Raw genomic sequence first — 18,944 nt, 5'->3', positions numbered from 1 at the left:
TCTATTCCAATGGGCTCCAGCTTGGCTCAGGAGAGCCGAGGAGAGTGACAGAAGAAGGACAAGGTCCCTGCGGCTGCCACGGCTGCCGCTTCCCCTCTCCCGGCAGTTCACAACAAGTCCTCATGTGGCAAGTCCTGGCACGGTACTGTGACAGGGATGTGCAGACTTTGGGTTCTGCTATCAGCAAGCCGAACACACGCTCCTGCTGTGGGGAATGACACACTTGCTTGGATTTTTATCCAAACAAGAGTGTGCTCAAGACCAGGGGTGAATCAGCAGCCAAAAACACCGAGTCTTTGGAGCCTTGCCTCGGCAGAGCATGCATAAAAACCCAAAGCAGCTCAAGTGTTGAAATTACACTGGGCAGCGTCTTGCATGGACACAGCACCCGAAGCAAACCCAAACCCATGTGCCCACAGGGACTTGCTGGCCCATGGCTTGCTCTGGAGTCACCAGAAGGACATGGCGGGTCTGGCACACCAGGGCCTTGCCGTGGGATGGAGGTTTCCCAGACCCAGATGGGGAGCCGGACCTGGGACACAAGGGCCAAGCAAGAGCCACGGCACATTGGGCACTTGGACACGCCGCCCCAAAAGACTCCGCCGCTCCCAGGCGGGGATGGCAGGGGCTGGACAGGACATCGGGCGCTCACACGGGTCGGAGGCTATTTGGGAACTCCAAGGTTTGGTTAGACCGGAGCTGCTCCCTGCTTGGGATGGCCGAGTAGCAGTAAGACATGCCTGGAGTGGGACAAGCCTGGAGGTGGCTTGTCCCAACCACTGTCCCATTTCCAGGTCTCCCTGCCCCGGGGGCACCCCGGCGCCTCCGCCATCACCCCCGCCCAGCCGCTTCCGCCACACACAAGATGGCAGCACCCCCTCCCCCAGCCTCCCAGCGCTCCACACTCAACATGGCAGCTCCCAGCGTGCAGCCCATGCTCCTCCCGGCGCTGCTCTGAGCGATAGCGAGGGGAGCCAATAGCAGTCCGGGAAGCGAGCGGCCCGCCCAATGGGCAGGCGGCGTGGGCGGGACGGGGCGCGGGGTGCCCCCTCGGCTGCCGTCCCGGGCCGCAGTCGGGCCGGGGAGGCGGGGAGCGGGGGGTGGGGGGGGATGGCGAGGAGGCTCCGCGCCGCCATGGCCCTGCTGCTCTTCCAGGCGCTGCCTGAGGGGCTGCCCGCCAGCGTGGAGCCCGCACAGGTAGGGGCTGCCCCGGGGGGTCCGCCCGGGGGGCGCCGGGGCGGGGGGCGGCGGCCTGTGTGGGGTGCGCAGGGCTGGAGGCCGGGCGGGGGCTGCCTGCGCCCGTGGCAGGGGCGTCGTGGGGCGGCCCTGCCTCTGGGGGCTGCAGGGGGCTGCCTGTGGGGTGTCTGTGCCATTGGGGCGACTGGGGGGCTGTTTGTGCTCAGTATGGGGAGTGCCTGAGCCGTCTGTGGGGTGGCAGGGCAGGTGTGGGGTGCCTGTGCCCGCTGCGTGGCTGTGGGGCTGGCTGTGGGGCGTCTGTGCCGTCTGGGAGATTGTGGGGCTGACCGGGGTGCCTGTACCCTCTGGAAGATTGCGGGGCTGGCTGTGGGGTGCCTGTACCCTCTGGAAGATTGCGGGGCTGGCAGCTTGGTAGTGGGTTTCTGCCCCTTGGAGGGTGTTTGGGGCTGGGGGCTGCCCATGCACCCTAGGGGGCTGTTTGTGGGGTTGGGGGCTGGGCACAAGGTGTCTGTGCCCGCTGAGAGGGTCTTGGGGGCAGGGGCTGCTTGTGCCTCCTGTGGCAGGGATGTTGTTTGGGTAGGGTCACACGGGGCTATGGCAGGGGCTGGTGCACGTGAGGAGCTGAGCAAGGGGTGCTCCTGTCTCTTGGGGCTGGGGGAGAGGCCTTTGAGAGGTACCCAGGGTTTCAGTGAGGCCGGAGGGGATGCAGAGACCCAGCATGGGTTCCCGTGCACTCTGGGGCCTGCTCTGGGCTGAGGGCAAAGGCGGCTGTTGCAGGACTTGGGTATTTCGTGCAAGGTGGCTACGGAGAAGGGAGTGATGGCTACAGAAAGGGCGCAGGATTTGAGAGCAGGCAGGTGTGTGGGGACCTGTGACCTTCGGGGCGGCAGCGGAGAGGAAGGCGGCTTGTGAAGGGCTGGCGCTGGCAGGGTTTAGGGTGGTTTAAAGACTGGTCACGGGACAGCCGGCCAAAGGATTTGTGTTGGTTGGGAAATGGGATCTGCCCGGTGTTGGGGCAGCCAGTCTTGCCTTTGGTGTGTGCTTGAGGTGCCCAGGCCCCAAGGGAGGTGAACTGGCTGTTCTGTGGTGTGACCTGTGGCGGGGAGGTCCATTGCAGGCTTCTGGGCTGGGGGAGGAAGCGGGAGTGAGTGTTTGTTGGGGTGAAGGAAACCAGCCCTGTCTCTGCAGGCTCTAACTACCCCTTTAGTGCCTTCTTCGTACCTGGAAAAGGTTGTAACAAGGTTAATTCTCTCTCCTTCACCTCTCCACTGCGTTCCTGGCCGTGCCGCCATGTGCACTGTTCATACCTCCAGCATTAGGTGTCCTGTATGTAGAAGCCCCTAGAGCGTTTCCTCTGTGCTCAGCATCACGCAGAGAGGACAGTACCAGGCCAAGTAACCTGGACACAAGCTGGAACTTTTTGCTCAAAGAGTCATGATACCTTTTTTGCCTTATGTAGAACATAAATCAAATACAACGATTTCTGAGACCATGCGGTGTAGCACATAGGAGCTAGAAATCATACGATTTTGCTGATGGTCTAAGCTACGGGTGCTGTGGGCTCTGTGGTGCTTAGCGTTACAGAGGTGCATGTTTGGAGTGTCTCTCTGGAAGAGATCCCTTGAAATACCTCCCAGTGCCTCTGGAGTGAAGAGAGATGGGAGATCTGGATGTGTCTGTGACTAGAATCACCCCAAATCACCTTGAATTGCACCTAGGTGAGGTATTTGTCATTGCTGCCCCAGGCAGCCAGCTGCAGGGATAGGGTCACACTCTGCTTTCCATGGTGTCCCAAATGGCTTTGACCGATGGAAGTGCTCATGTTGGCTCTGTTCATCTATATGTCTCAAGTCCGTGCCACTCTCTGGTTGTAGTGCTCAGGTGGCAGGATAATCTGTATAAAAGCTGTGAAATTCTTCAGCCTTGTACAAGCTAATAAAAATACTGCAGGTGCTTTGAGTACATAAAGATCCTCGTTGCCCCGTACAGCCTATTCCTTAGGCACCAAGCAGGCAGAGCAGACAAGAGGGAAGTAGCAAAAGAGCAAAGGAGAAGGAAGGAGGACATGCAGAGCGAGATCACGCATGGGATAGTTGTGTGTATGACTTGTGGATATCCTCCTCCGGGGTTGGGATATCCTCCTCAGTCAGTGTACCAGAAATACGCCTAAAAAAATAAACCTTGAGTGGTGCAATATGTGAGGGTGGGGAAGAAGAGCTTTGGTGGCAAGTGTTTTCTTTAGAGCACCTAGATATGGTTGCATCTTTTACTCATTTTCCTTTCATAGTTTATCTATATAAAGCTCAGGCTGCTTATTTTAGCTTTTAATGTAGACTGTCTGTCAAAAGGCTGGTATTATCTCGCTGCATACTACAGATTGACGGCTACGTGCTCACAAATGATAGTGGTAACGTGGGAGCTTGGAAACGAGCATGTAACAAAACTTTGTCTGTTCTTGCGTTGCTGTAGACTGTGATTCTGTCAGATCTGATGCCTCATGGAGAAGAGCAGCGATGGCGCAGGGCTGGGCTTGAAAGATCCCTGCAGCAGCCATCCCTACGTTCTTAGCTGGTCCCCGGCCGCGTTTGGTTGTGGTTCTCTCTAGACCCTCGCTGCCTCTCGTGGCTGCCGCCCGCGTCCGTCCGTGCTTCGCACGTGCGCTCTGCCCTGCTGCCGGCGCCGTTTGTAGGTCAGGGTCCGGCCTCACCTCTCGGAGCTGGCCCGTGGACCAGGTGGGCTAAGGCTGGGAGGTGCTGCAGGAAGTGCGGCCTCTAAATAATTCAGGAGGTGGAGCCGTGCCGCCGAGCCGCACTGAGCAAACATTCCCGAGAACACGCTGTACTCTGCAGGAAGGTCTCATTTCTCAGGTTAAAATAAGTCCAGGCTGCCTAGGAAAAGGCCTGGAAAGGCCTTTCTTTTAATTAAGATTTTTTTTTTTTTTTTTTTAGGGTGGAGAAGGAAGATAATTAGCTCAGCACCATCCCCAGTCCATGTTGCCTAACTATCTCCCTTACTGTTCTTTGCTATTTCTCTTGTAATCAGAGCACAAGGCTCTGTTAACAGGAAATGAAGCATTTGTCAACAATCTAAGGGCATAAATGTGATTATGTAAAAAAATAAAATCAGGATAAACACTGCAGAAGAAAGAAATCTAGCTATGCTCAGTTTTGACTGTAGTCGTGTGACCTTAACTATGCCCTCCTCCATCAGTTTGAGGGCAAGGGAAATGAGAAAATAAGAAATAAACATACTTAAAAATGAGCTTGATCAAATTTTTAACCACAAATTGCTGCGTAAATCATAATTCTACTATAGTATGCCTTTATATAGGGCAGAGTAAAGGTTGTTTGACTATGCTAACTGTCTGTCTTCTTCCCATGACATGTAGCTTAATTATCACATAATTCTCTTGGTGGTTGTTTTCTTTAAAAACAAGAAATTTAAGAGAATGTCAAGAACGCAACATGTTTGCAGAATCTGCGTTGCTCTTAATAAGGTGGTTTTAAGCCCAAATCCAATAGAAGCATGCTCTTCTCAAAAACTTATTTCATCCCAAATTAAAGACTTTGCCTGCAGTACGGGGGCCCGAGGGATGAGGAGGAATCCTCGCTGCAGGGAAGAGCCTGGCCTATAGCCAACAGCCCCGTGGGACAGTTTCTGGTCAAGGCTGCAGCCTAGCTCTGGCCATGGCACTAATTGCACTTATGAAGCTGCCACATAGGGTTGCTTCAACCAAGAGCTCGGGTGTATTTGGGCCTTTCAAGAACATCCTGGCCTGTCTGTGAACAGCAGCGCCTGAATTACCCGGTGTGAGAGGGAGTTATCTCCTCATCTGTAAGTTAAAAACAGTGCTTGTTTATTAAACCTTAGTTAGTCGGTTGTGACTCCAATCCCATGTTTCCTGGGTCCCTCCAGAGGAGAACTGCTTATGTAACTGTAAGTTATATTTTGTGTGCCATGATATCATTGTCTGTGGCTCTTGGTTTTTGGCTTGCTGATTCCTACAGTTTTGGCAGGAGGCAGCAGAGATCAAAGTACGCCCTGTGCTTGCTCAGGACAGGAACCTCTAAATAACTCTGCAGGTTGCATTAAGGACTCCTCTCGGGGACAGTTACGCCACCATGAAGTCTGGCAGCTCATCTGGATGGCACATTTCCCACTGATTAAAACTCTTGCATTTGGTGAGCTGCCTTCGCAATAACACACGGTGCTCTCGGGCTTTTGCTCTCATTGCTGCAGCTGTGCAGCACATGGAGCGCCTGCCCTGAAGTGTCAGCTGCGTCCTGGCTAGGAGCAGGACAGTTCTCTTCAGGTTGTAAAAGCAACTCTATAGCTGGGGGCCGCAAAAGCCTTTCTGAGATTTTTCCCCTTGCCCTTCAAATACTCACTGGCCAAAAGCCTGACGTTACCGCCTGAATAAACTCAGTCACTTCTGCGGTTTGTATCCCAGTGGAGTGGGGTGGAACTTGCCAAGCTCCGCGTGCCGGCAGGTTTGGATACGCTGGAGTTTTTCCACGCCGCCAGCCTCGTGGGGCAGCGCGGGGCGGCCTCACCTGGCTAGCGCAGCTTCCCTGGGCTGGCCCCGTGCCCCCGGGGGCTGCTGTGCTGGGGGGCAGCGCTTTCCCCACGGGCCCCTTTAGCAGGGCAGACACACGGATGTGGTCACTGTTTGGTCACATTTTGCCAACACACGGATATTTGGCCCTAGGTAAAATGCCCATATCAGCCCTTTGCTCTGATCCCTAGGAGTGATGCTCTCCTGAGCAGCTTCTGGTCATCGCTTTGGTTCTGCTGGTGACAGTGAGAACTGTGGCCTGTTAAACCAGTATGTTGAGGCTGACCCTTGTCCGTCTTTCTGTGGTATTTGAAAGGCCTTAATGTAGGTAATATGTTGTCTGTCTCTGTATTCTGAACGTACATGGACGTCCTCGTGGTAGTGAGCTCTCCCTCCAGTATAGCTTGTGCAGTGCCCTTTGGTTGTGGCCAGGCCTGTGCAAGTCTGTCCTTGCGGCGTGTTCTGGAGGGCTGCAGGGCTGCGTGTGGCCTTTTGTTCTGTCCTGAGCCGATACGCGTGTTTGGTACTGGGGTTTGCGATGTACCTCTAATCTGAGCTGCTCTGATAACTGTTTTACAGGGTACAAGGTAAGAATTTGCCCTTTATGGTCGGTTACATAAGAATCTTCTCCACTTAGTAATGCATTTAACTGGTGACTTTATGGCTGTACGTGCTCCTGTCTTGCATACATTTGTGTGGATTTCTAGCCATGAATACAGGCCAAATAGGTGAACCGCTCCTGCCGGGGTTGTGCTGCTGTCTCTGCAACGTGGAGGGAAGTACAGAGCACATCAGAGACATCTCAAAAGCAGTTTTTGAGTCTGAGAAGGTGACGGTCTCAGAGAGACCATTAATCACAGCCAGTGCTTGTTGCATGCTGCAGGACAACCCGATTACCAGGTTTTGATCTGGGCTTCTGCATCGTGAGAAAGAGAGCAACCAGTGGGAGAGCGCCCCAGAATGGGAGATGGGGAGGTGCCGAGGGGCTACAGATCTCCTGTGTGTGGATTACAAAGCCCATAGAGAACAAGCTTGGTTGTGAGATACCAACAACCGGTGCAGTGGCACTGGGGCTGCGTGCCTGTACCTCGATAAGGAGCATGTTGGTATGGCTGCATCTTTCAGGCATTTTTTTCCACGGTTTTGCAGATACTGTTTGCCTGTAAACGAGGGAACAAGGTGCTGCAGAGACCTGCTATTTGTCTGCTTGCACAAAGAGGAGCTGCATTTTTCTCTAATGACATGATTATCGGCGGGGTCGCTGCCCCTACTATTATTTTTAGATGACCCCTGTGGTCTCTGCAATGGCTTGTGAAACTGTCATAGAGCACTTGGCAAGGGAGGGCTTCCTGGGTGCAAAATGAGGTGACACATGCAGCTGACCAAACCGCTGGGTGCCATGTGGCCCAGGCCACCTGGCATGGTTCTGAGCAGCACCTGCAAAGAGGAAGAAGGGACTTTATCTGGGTGGAGACAACCCCTATTGTGCTGGTTTGCAGGCCTTCTACCAAGCCCTAACTTCATCTGTCACCACCTGAGCTGAGAGCAAGCCAGCAAGAGGGGGGGAAAAAAGGGTATTTATGTGCCCGTATTCTTTCAGTGATGGTGATGTGTGCAAATATGCACTGCTGTTTCCTGTCACTGAACTTCCTCCTCAGCTTTGTAAGAGAAATCTTCTGCTGCACGTTTAAGAGCAGTTTCGTGACTCCTCTTTCTTCGCAAGCACGTTAACATCAGCGCGTTGTACAGCAAACCCGATTATTGACACAGGCCGACGGCTTCCTGGGAAGTGACAGCCAGAGCATGCAAGAAATCAGCAGTGTGTTGGACGACAAAACTTCTTTGCCATTTAAGATAGTGTTGCCCTCTCACTGTTAGTGTTTGGCAGAGGTGGATGTGGGACTGTTCTTACAGGTCTTGCAAGCGGTGTGGTCTTGGGTATAGGGATATGGGAGAACAGCATCATCTCTCCGGGTAAGTTCATGAAGTGGTCCTGGCTCCTGAGTGTCAGTGTGTTGTTGGCCTTGGGTTGTTCTGGCACGGAGAAGAGTTCACAGGTGTCTTACCTAAGGGGCAAGCTGTAAGTTGGGTAAAATAAGAAGCATTTTTCAGATGTGTCCTCCTCCTGGTCATGGTTCTTCTCCCTTTCCCTTCACTTGTGCTCAGTGACAGAATGACCAGTTTCTCAGACTTGTCCTCATCCCATTCCAAGTCCTCTCCTCCATCTTGCTCACAGGTTTTGGTTGACATCTGATGTCCTGCAGCAGTTCATTGGATCTGAGCCCTTTCCTTTGCTCACGAGGGCTTAAGGCATAAGGAGTGAGTGGAATCCTTAGGGCTAGCAGAGGAAAGCATTTGCATGAAGAAATAAAAGATCCTCTGGTGATATAAAGAGAAAAAAAGACCTAAACCTTCTTTTTTTTCCCCTCTTATCTTCCTCATTACTATGAGGCAAAAGTTTGCTACTTTTATCAGAGATTTGTTTTTATTTCATCTCATGTTGTGGTCTGCATAAGATAGTGATAGAAATTCATGAGGCAACAAGGCAACTCAAGAGCAGAGGTCTTTTTAGGAGAAAGGATCTGTGAGGTATCGTGATCAAAGTATAAAACTAATTGTACCTTGTCTGTATTTCAGGCTAAGGGAGACCCTCAGGGCACTGATTTGCCAAAGTTGTGGAGTGGGACAGTGTGATTTTTTACCCAGGAAAGCAGTGAATTCTGTTAATGCCAAGAAGATTGTTTGCAGAGCTTGATGAGTTACTACTTTATGCAGTGTGTTTGTGTGTGTGTGTGTCCTGGTTAATAATTTTTGAATCTGATGGGCTACTTTGAACCAAATTTGACAAAGAGAGAGAGGTCTCAAAGATGTGTAAGATTTTGGCAATTCCTAGGATGGGATCCTAGGATGGAAAAAAACAAAAACCAAAAACAACGACAACAGAAATCCTCAGTGACTAAAAGGCTACAACTGGGAGCTTATTAAGCACTGTGAAATTTGTGAGACAGTCATTGACTTTCTTGATATATGTCCTAGCCTCTGTAAAAGCTTCTGTTGGCGCTCGCAGTCTCCTAGGCTGCAAAGTCAATCAACCTCGTGGAACAAATGGATAGGAGGTCAGCTTCATGGAGCTCCAGTGGTTACAGAACCGCTTTTATTTTTCTTTTTTTGTGTCCTGATGGCTGAAGAGCAAATTGAAGGGAAAAGGCTGATAAGCTGTAGAGACAGCTACGAAGAGTGTGTTTTGCCAGAAATCTCACCAGCATCTTGAGCTTTCCTTGCACTGAAGGTTCTGGGCATCTCCTGCTGGAAGCTGGGAGGAAAATCAGATGTTAATGGGTTGCCAGCCGGCATTGCAAGGACTTTTTAACGAGCTCAGCTGATTCATGCTTTTCTCTCCTGTCCTAGCACAGACAGTGTGGTGCAGACAGATATGATCAGAAGGTCAAGTACTGCTGTCCATAAGAGACCTTTTTTTTTTCCCTAATGTGGGACTGGAGCTTATAATCAAGACAGTTTGGGATAATGCTGTCATTCACACAGCAGTATAATTGTGACAGCCACGCCAGAAGCCTGACATTGAAAGAGTGCAAAATATGCAGAAATACTCATCCTTGCCAAGCTTTGTGCTCCTGATTGCCTGTAATAAGTTTTTATTTGCTAATACTGCGTCAGTAGTTGCACATTTAAAATTTCTCTCCCACATCCTCTTTAAATCTCAAGCGGTGGATGGTGGCCAAGAAGAAGCCACAGAAGCTGCAAGTCTCCTGCCTCCAGCAGGAGCCCAAGCTGCTCCATTGCATCAAGTGCTCCCTGGGACAGTAAGTGTACTGGTTATGGGCTAAAAAACAGTCCCGTGGAGCTGGCAGCAGGCTCTGAAAGCATCTTTTAATGAACACGCAGGTTGGGACTGACTGGTGCGGACTGCAAGGGTTAAGCGCTGGCTGAGGTCAGTCTCAGCCAGGACTTAAGGGAAGGCCTGGAAGTTGTGGTGGGCTTCATGCTGGTAATGGTGGTGAAGATGGGGTGAAACCTTGAAGAAACACAACATGTCTTCAAGGCCAGGATTTAGGCTGACATGCTTTCATTCTAAATATCAAATTTTGTAATCATATCCCCCAAATTACCAAAAATGTTCCTTCCCTCCGCTTCTTGGGGAAAGACCTTTATTCAGGTGCAGCCTGACAGGCCTTTCCTGTGTGCTTGGAAAGCATTTGATGCAGCTACCTGAATGTGAGTGAAGGTCACGACTCATGTCTGGGGCTCTTGTGTGATAAATTCCTGCTTTTGTTACGAGTTGTCTCCTGTGTTAGTTTGCAGACCGCTTTTCAAACAGTAAATGCTGAAGAGGAGGAGGAGGAGGTTTGAGTGTGTATTGTGTTGCCTTCAAATTACCTCATCATTTTGACTTCTGTCTTTTTTAAAAAAGCAAACTTCACAAACAGCTTTCATTGACTCTTCTGTCGTCTGTGATCTGAAGTTTAGATAAAACAGCCTTGCAGACACCTGTCACTGCTGGTTGTCTCCATTTACTGACACTTAGCACTTTGACTCAGACAAAGCCGATCTTAAATTGCAGCATCAAAAAAAAAACAACAACAAAAAACAAAACATGTAGCTCTTAATTCACCTATTTTTGTTTTAGTTGTTTTTTTTTTTCCCTTTGACTGTTCTGTTCCTTTCTCCTATTCATGTCATTAGGATTTTTTTGCACCTCATGTTTGCGGCTTGTTATTTTCTTGCTTGCTTTTGTGCTCTGTCCTTGTGACCCTGTCCTACCAGGGTCTTCCTGGAGTATGGACACACTAACTCACCACAGAGTGGTTAGGCTGTGGAACCAAAGGTCAGGAGATTTATTTTGCCTTGGCTCACCCAGTGCCCCATGGCCTGACCCCAGACTGCAAAGTCTGAGCGTCATCCTTGCATCAAATGCTGAATTCAAGTAACCAAAAAGTCTGGAATGGCTCAGCGCTTCCTATGGTGTTTTTTTTCCTTCCGAAAGCTGTAGGCTGCTTTCTCTGGATGCACTAACTGAACAAGAGATCCTTCTTTATTGTCAGCATGCAACATATTTATTGGGAAGTGCTGTGCCAGGAAAACTTTGGCTTATGGGACCAGACAAATCTGTTGTTGCCTTGGTTCACCTCTGCTGGCTCATAACAACAGGCTGATAGGAAGTGTAAGGCTTTGCTGAACTGCTGTGTGGACAAAGCCCAGAAAAGAACTCCTATATTCATGGTCTATTGCAGAGCAGATAAACTTCTGAGCACAGAAAGAGCAGCACTGTTGACTTCTTGTATATCTCATGCTATATAGTAGCATATATGCAAAATTCTTCTTGCTATGGTCTTCCTCCTAAAGATTTTAGAGGTAGGATCCAAGGGAATAAATACCTTCGAGTATGTCCTGATGAAACTCTCTTTGTTTATGTAAGCCATGAATTTTTTGGCTTTGGCTTGAGAACGTGATGATCTGCAGGGGAAGGGGAAAAGAGCCCTAGACAAGATGTTCGAAGTGCAGCTGTGAAATTGCACCCTTGCCTTAGGGTGATGTGAAGTCTGGGTGAACTGTCTGTGCTGACATAGTCATTACTATGCAGATAGTACAGACAAAGTTAACTTTACAAATCCTGAACCTGTGAGTTTTACTGACAATTTACAAGTTGGGGTAGATGCTTAATTTATCCGTGTTCTGGCTACAAGAGCTTTTTATTGCTTGCTCTCCTCGCGCACAGGCCCTGCATACCAACAGTTCTGCAGGCATGTCCCTTCAGGACAGGGTGCAAGGTAAAATCTGCTTATGTTTCCAGCTAATGTCTTTAATTAAAGAAATAGGCTTGAAAAATATTGTTCTTAGCATGGTCAATCCCCTAACATTTTCATTTACAGCTCTCAAGCTGCTTCTGTGTTTGTCAGCTTTCTCCCCACCTTGGCAGCAGGTGCTTTACGTGTTACAGACTGGTGACAACTCGAGAATGAGGTGTCATGAGGAGTATTCCGAGCCCTGAAGAGTAGTGGGAAGGTGGAAGATAGAAAAAGCAGAGCTTAAGGGAAGTCCAGTCCTCCTTTTGATATGCTAGTGCTTATTTCCAAGAACTATTCGATTCTGATCCTAGCTTATACCTTATGTCATTGAACAAGTACCTTCATTTTTGTTTGTTTGTTTTTGTTTTTTAATTTTAGATGGTGGATGTCCTCTGAGCTGTTTTCTTTGTATCAGAATACTGTAGTTGTGTGGTACCTTGTGTGTAATCATTATGTAATTTCTCTCTTCGATTGGAGGTCTAGACAAGCGTCTACACGTCCTCATTATTAATTGTTAACTGAGAGACTTCTGTTTTTCTTCTGTAAGGTTTCGGTCCAAAGGTTTTCAATGGCCAGGAGTACCCTGGTCAAACTGTATCTAATTATTGAGATAGTTTCATTATTCTTGGCTTCTGCTGTGTTTGAGTGGGGGCTATTCCCTTGGTCTGGAAAGTGCTACTGTCAATTATCAACGTGTGAAGACACAGGAGGGTCAAGCTTTAGGGGCACCTCATGAATTGCATGTGTTGTTTACTGCACAGAAATGAATGCTCAGAGTGAAAACTTCTTCTCAACTCTTGGTTAACCAGTCCTGTAGTGAAGTTAGAAAGTCAAATTTCTTGAGCAGAACGCAGAGGTGCAGACTTGGGGCTGAACCAGCAGGTTGAGTGAGCAGGGCTGTGAAATGAGAGCGAGCTCACGGAAATCCAAGCATAACATCTGAGAGGGGAGTGCAGAACTGGAACGGGCAGTGTAGACTGTTTTGTTAGCTGCATTTTAGCTGGAAAAAGCCTCAAATGTGTAGAACAAGGGAGTCTGTTTAGAATTCTAGACCTTCATACCACACGCCAAATCTTTGGATGGCGAGAACCACAAAGACCTACCTTTTATTTGTGTGTTTATGTGTGTATAGAGATAAAATGGTTTACACATAAATGCATATCTGCGTGGGGAGCCGGCGCGCAGAGCCGCGTGCCAGCAGCTCTGCCCGCAGCAGGACGGTGCTGCGCGGGGCAGGCAGAGTGGCTTCCAAGTGCCCTCGAGACGCAGACGTCAGCACCCAAGCCCGCCTTGCTTGCTTTGGCAGCGGGGAGCTGGGCTGCCCAGCAACCCAGCTGCTGGAAAGGCTCAGATGTCTCATTCGTTTCAGCGCTTCAGAGGATGAGATGCTTTTCGTAATACCCAACCTTCTGCAAAGGGTAAGACGCAGCTCTGATATGTCAGAAAAGGTTGTTTTACATTTGCACACTGGAAACATGTTGTCCATTTCCAAACAAGCCTGTCTTGCCTCTTTTGCTATTTCATGTTGTACCTTTCATCCAGGTGACGGGATGAACCAGGCAGTTTGACTTCCTAGGTCCTGAAGGCTTAACTGGTCTCAGGCTTGGGTGCTTGGGCTTTCAGGTAACCCTGCTGTCTTTCAGAAAAGAGACTGAGCAAATTGCTTCTGCCCAGGTGATGGGTGTTCATACTTGGGCTCATCACTTTCCTTAGTAGGAGAATTTGTGCTGTTTGTGTCAGTAACCCCTTGGATCCGTTTATTTAAATTACATAGTGGGTGTCCTGCAGAGGTGAGGCGTGAAGTGCCTCGCAAGGTTACGCTGCTACATGATGGTTAATAAAAGTTTCTGAAACCGAGCTTTAGGCTGCGAGTAGTTTCCCAAGCACAGTGCTCCGGTCGCCGTCTGCAGCGTGACGGACTCGCAGCTGATTGACCTTGTGTGGACTTGCGTGCATGGAAGGAGCAGAGGAAACGAGTGGTGTGAGCACTAATGTGCAAGTCACACACAGCAGGCTATTCTTCAGTGAGAATGCACCACAAGCCTCTTGCTGCAGGATTTTCATTCAAAAGGTCATTTCCGTGAGCTTCCGAGCAGCTGAATTTAATGTTCTTTTAAGCGAGGCAGGCCACACTGGAGAGCACATAATTAAAATAAATACAACTTTGTTCTCAGCTGAAAAATTCATCTGAAATAAATTTTTTCCAGCCCTTCCAAGAACTGCTTCTCGTAAGATAAATCAAAACAATTCTTGCTGATTTCACACTCATTCAGCAGGAATGTTAGTGGGTGTAGGGTGCTTCCACTTAAGTCACTCATCACAGTGCCTTCTGGGCTTTATCAACTTGTATATTCAATAGCTGGCTACGACTGGCACTTGCAAACTGGGTTTCTCACAAACCATTTAAAGCCAAGTTCCCTTTTTTTCCTACTTGGTTTGAATCTCGGTTACCACTTTGAGTGAAATTGTTCTTAGCAGCAAGCACAGAGGGTTCAGTTAGGCCCTCAGCTCGGCTGAACTTTAAACAAAGCTTTGATAGGTGCATCTGTTTTTAGGGATGTGCATGCATTTATACAAGCTCTTGTGGCTTTTCTGGTTGGTGCTGCTGCGTGGGCAAAGTAGATTTGTTTGCTTCTGCGCTCTGTTTTGCAACACTGGAAATACTAAAAAAGAAAGAAAGAAAAAAAAAAGTCTCTGCCTAAACACAAGACAGAAAAGCTTGCAGGATTTTTTTTTCCCCTCTGAACTTCTAAGCAAGTACTTAAGCAGAAAATCCCCTCTTCTGCTTTCATCTTTCAAAAGACTGAGCAGAGTGTGAAATGCTGCGACTTCCCTGATTCTTTCTCTTTTTTGATCAACATGGCAAAGGGGCCGCCCTGGCTGGTCACGGTGCTGCTGCTGAGACGCAGGGCGTTCCTTTGACTCTATGGACAAGTCTAGTGCCTCCAAGTTTTGGGGGAGCCATAGGGGGTCAGTGTGGAGTGTCCTTGCCCTTTCCCTGCAGACACACTAGATAGGCGATTCCCACCTTCTGCACGTGTAGGGCCACGACCTTGCGTTTGGGCACCTCCTGCTCTTCTCATTGCTGCAAGGTCACTGTTTTGCAGGGCTCTGCCGCGGAGGGCGCGAGGGAGGAAGGCTCGTGTGGCCATGGTAAGGGGAGGATACTGCAGCCATTGGAGTCTTCATGGATTTGGAGAGCCATGCGCTGCTCCGCTTGGCAGGAGGAACTCACAGCCTGTCTTGTTTTCTTTCTTCCTTCTCTTTTTAGTGAGGGACAGGACTTCCCTAAAGGAAAGGAGAGCTTGGTTTCGGACAGAGAGAAAGTGGAGGGAGCTCAGTGAAATCTGACCGCCTGGACTTCGTTAACAGGCAGTGACAGTCAAGGACCTGGGGGAAGAGGCAGAAACCCCTTTCTACTTCCATTCATGGCCTGTTTGCCAAGCTAGATATTCATCTCTGCAAGACCTGAGATCTCTTCAAGCTGCTGTGGATTTCCAGTGATGCTGGTGACTGATCAAAGGGACGTCTTTGTCATCAGACTATCGGCAAGTCCCTTATGGTCCCGTTCCACATTGATCAGGAGCAGATGGCATCAGCACTTAGATGATGACCGGCTGCCTCTCTCTCACGGTCTTCTTTCCTCCCCTTGCTAGTCGTCTTTGTTCCTCTCCCTACGTCCCTCTTCCTGCTGCAGGTCTTTGTGCTCACTGTATTTTATCTGCTGTGATGATCAGACGTTGAGTGTTCAGTGCTTGCTAATGGGGCTTCTCTGGCAGCAGGAGCACCAGGGAAGCTCATTTAAACAAAGCAGTGGTTTAGGATGTCTCGAGGCATCCTGACCCCGTGTGCAGACGTGGTTTATTTTTGAAAGGCTGTCTTGAACTATAGAGTTAGAAAATAGGTCCTAAAATGAAAACGCACATTCTACAAAATGTGAATTTAACATGGGTTGTGTAATTTGTAGTTTGTGTTAGGTCTGGGCTTTGGAAAATATGTGGCAGTGTTGTCCAGGAAGCAGCAGTGCAGCAAACATGGGGAACTCCTGAAAGTCACGTTACCTGCGTCCTCGTGGAGAATGGCCTCAGCAATCCTGCGTGCTGCGGTACTGCCATGTGCTTTATACAGGGCTAGTGAAGGAGGTCACTTGGGCACCTGCCAGATCTCTAGGTCACCTATATCAGCACAACGTCCTGCAGCAAGAAAAACACTGTGCTTCACAGAACACTGCCAGAGCCTCGTCCTCTGCCCCCGCACATGGTATGCGTGGGGCTACTCTGATCTACAAGGTGCCACTTGCTTTACTCCCTGTTGTGTTTTATGTAGTCAAGTTGCCTAAGCCCTTTTGCTGGTCTTCCATGGACTTGAAATTTGGGAGGCTGCAGTTGGGTGCTCTCTGGCACCTCTCATCCTTGCCAAGCCACAATCTGGTTATAGACTGTCCTGGATGTCGCAGTTCCTTGTCCCCATCTGCTAAAGGTTTTCTGTGAGAGATGCTAATGTTGCCCTCCTGTTTATCATCCCTGACAACAGTTGCTGTTGAACTGTTGCTCAAGCTTTGCAACGTGATCTCGGTACGACTGCTAACTCCTTCAGATCCGCGTTTTGCTTCAGAACTTCTAATTCCAGGCTCTGTGAGTCAGTTCAGTTGCGCAGCTCCGGGGTTGCTGCTGCAGGCTCCTCGTGCCGCCTTTGAAGCCGCTTGCTCACGCTCCCGCGCGAGCTCTGGCAGGCACGCTGAGCAGCAACACAGATCCTATCTCTCTCGAAAGCCGCCAAAGGGTTAATCAGGAGGGTGTTTACGAAACCAAGTTGCTTCCTAGGCCCTGGAAGGCTTTTACTGTGACCTGGGATGCTTTTGGAAGACTTACCAGCTGGCTGTTCTTGTAATTTACCTTGCATTTTTCTTTCCTTTCTTGAAACTGTATTAATACGAACTTTGATAGGTAACTCATGTCTGCAAGTTCCATATTGTGTGTTTCTCGGACACATAGTGGAGAACACGACTGTCTTGATGCAGACGACTTCAGATTTTTGGCTGCTATGTTTGGGGAATGAGCACAGGGCATCTAAACTATGCTTGCAGCTTAAAAGCAAATCTAACAAAAGGACCAAGACCCCCAGGCAGACAGGTGTTCGTACAGGTGCTTTTTTGGGGGAGCTGTTTTGTAGCAGAGCTTACAGTTGCAGTCGAGTTTACTTCCATGTGCAGTGAAAGGGACTGATGGCTATTCAAGGCAGAAATAGTTTTTTGCCAGGCAAGTTAAAGGCATTGCTGCTGGTCAGGAAATTTCTCTGTGTGGAGACTCTGGGATGAAACGCAGCACCTGCACATATGTTCTTGCTTCTCTTAAAATGTTAACCAGCCTCAACTCTCTGATGGAAATTAAGTGTGATTTTGGCTCTGTCTGCCTCTCTGGCAGATGTACCATTGTGAAATTTTTACAACCTAATAAAATATTGCAGGATGCTTCACTTCAAGAGAAAGCTTCATTGTTGCTTTCAGCTCATGCCACTTTGAAACCAGGTGAGAACTTGTGCTTGCCTCATCAGGGCTTACACCTACTTACCCTGGCACAGCACCAGGATATTGGTGCAAGGTCCATGGATTACAAAACATCTCAATCCTGGTAGGAGAGATGCCAGGCTCTGTATTTGGCATGGTGCAGTTGGATTCAAAATGTGTCTTGATTTTAGCAGCTTTCTGAAGTTTTTGGACTTGTATTTACCCAAGTCTTAGTAGCAAATTCTGAGTTTTGTGAGCTGTGACTTCTGCTACAAAACCGTGCGCTTGCAATGTAAGGATCCTCAAAAACCTCGTCGGAAACATCTGGTGACCACTCTTTTATATTTCGCTGCTTGCTAGAACTGCACAAATCGAGAATCTTCCATTTCAGAAGATTGCACTTGTCTAAGATATTCCCCCCAGGAAGTATCATCTTTTGGGATTTAAGTATTTGCTAATGCAAATCTCTATGATCAAAGGATTGGTAAAAGAACTATCAAATGTCACATCATTAGGTCGCCAGTTCAAATGCAGTCCAAAAGGGTAATGGATATTTTAAATTTCTGACAGCTTTCAACAAGATTTGCACTTTGTTGCTTTAGCTACAGTCAGAGCGTTTGCTATCAGAGAATTATGAATTCATGTGGAAAATAAAGCCTAGAAGCAGATTCTTCTGTAGGAAGAATGCCTGTTTGACTGCTTCAATATCTGGGTATGGTTGTTGGGCTATGCAGTGCTTTAGAAGAAGAAAAAGTAGCATCTCCTCCAAGGACTGTGAGATCTGCTACATGTGATGTAATGCAGAAGGGTGACCCTGCTGAGTGGAGAAACGCATGCATTGGTTTAGTCTTTTTGTGTGTGTGCACGTGCTTGTCTGTGACTTTTAAATTGCAGGAGCCTTTAGAGCAAATATAGGAAGAAATATGCTTTGAAAAGAGTGAGATTTTGATATCGCAAATGCAGGGAGAACATTTCAAATGGTAAAAGAAACACTTATGGATGAAATACTTCTAGAAACTCTTCCAGGTAACAGTTCTTCTGTGGAATGGTTTTGGTTAATTGCTGCTTTTATTTCTTGTTTCTCCCAGCCTTTGTCTCAAAATGTTTAAGGTGTCAGTTCTACATCTCCCCTCTGATTCCAGATTTGTAGTCAAGAAGCGTGGAGTTCAGTTTAGAGCAAAAGGTGTGCTTAAAGGTGTGATCGATCCCATTAGTTTAACTTGTTGGACTGCATATTCCCCACTCTGTAGAGATCTTGAAATTGTTGTGTTTGGATATAGAGGTCTTCACAGTTTTTTGCAGTGAAGGTCCTTGTTGGTTCATTATGCTGATGCTGGGAAATTCTTGCAATCTCTGAGGTATGTTGGGCGATAGGAAGTTTTGTGCATTTGGCTTGACCTCTCTTGGACTGGGATCTGCCTGCAGTCGCCTCTTCTTTCCCACTGTTTTCCTGGCTGTTTCCTGAACACTCTCTGGCTTGTTTCAGGGGCCACGCTGGCAGCTTATCAGGAATCAATAGCTGGAGTCCTTCAGGAAGGAAGCTGAAGATGCCGAAGTAGGAATTCGGGTGTCCTGAGTGTTAGAATCTGTTAGCAGAGACCTCAAGATGTGAAGAAGAGAGATGTTGAAGCCGGTACAGGTGTTCTCTTTCTCTGTGTTTCTGACTTGAAAAATTAGGAACAGAGCTGGCTTCCCAACCCCAAAAGTTGTTGCATAGTTTCCCATGCATCTAGGGCCATGGGGAAATCATTAGTGAGTTCTGTCTCTATTTTCAAGTACAAAAAATATTTGTGGGTATGGAGATAGAGAAGGTAAAAAAAAAGATATTTTACAGTACAAAAAGCATACTTCTTATAGATCCTGAGTTATCACTGTAGCATTT

The 18,944-nt window shown here is 48.5% G+C and overlaps 1 protein-coding gene across 1 annotated transcript in view; it reads left to right on the top strand.

Moving 5' to 3' along the window:
* The first annotated feature begins 1,086 nt into the window (after window positions 1-1,086).
* Window positions 1,087-18,944, top strand: part of WBP1L (WW domain binding protein 1 like) — a 55,460-nt gene continuing 37,602 nt past the window's right edge. The window contains exon 1 of the mRNA XM_088528669.1: window positions 1,087-1,197. Coding sequence (XP_088384795.1) covers window positions 1,111-1,197 — 87 coding nt within the window. The 5' untranslated portion in view covers window positions 1,087-1,110. The remainder of the gene's footprint in view (window positions 1,198-18,944) is intronic.

The sequence above is a fragment of the Tinamus guttatus genome, unplaced genomic scaffold, assembly GCF_059628265.1.
Source record: "Tinamus guttatus ecotype Peru unplaced genomic scaffold, ASM5962826v1 Tinamus_guttatus_pri_ptg000314l, whole genome shotgun sequence".
NCBI lineage: Eukaryota > Metazoa > Chordata > Aves > Tinamiformes > Tinamidae > Tinamus > Tinamus guttatus.
Note: the sequence above shows the minus strand (reverse complement) of the source record. Positions and strands in the feature narration are given on the sequence as shown.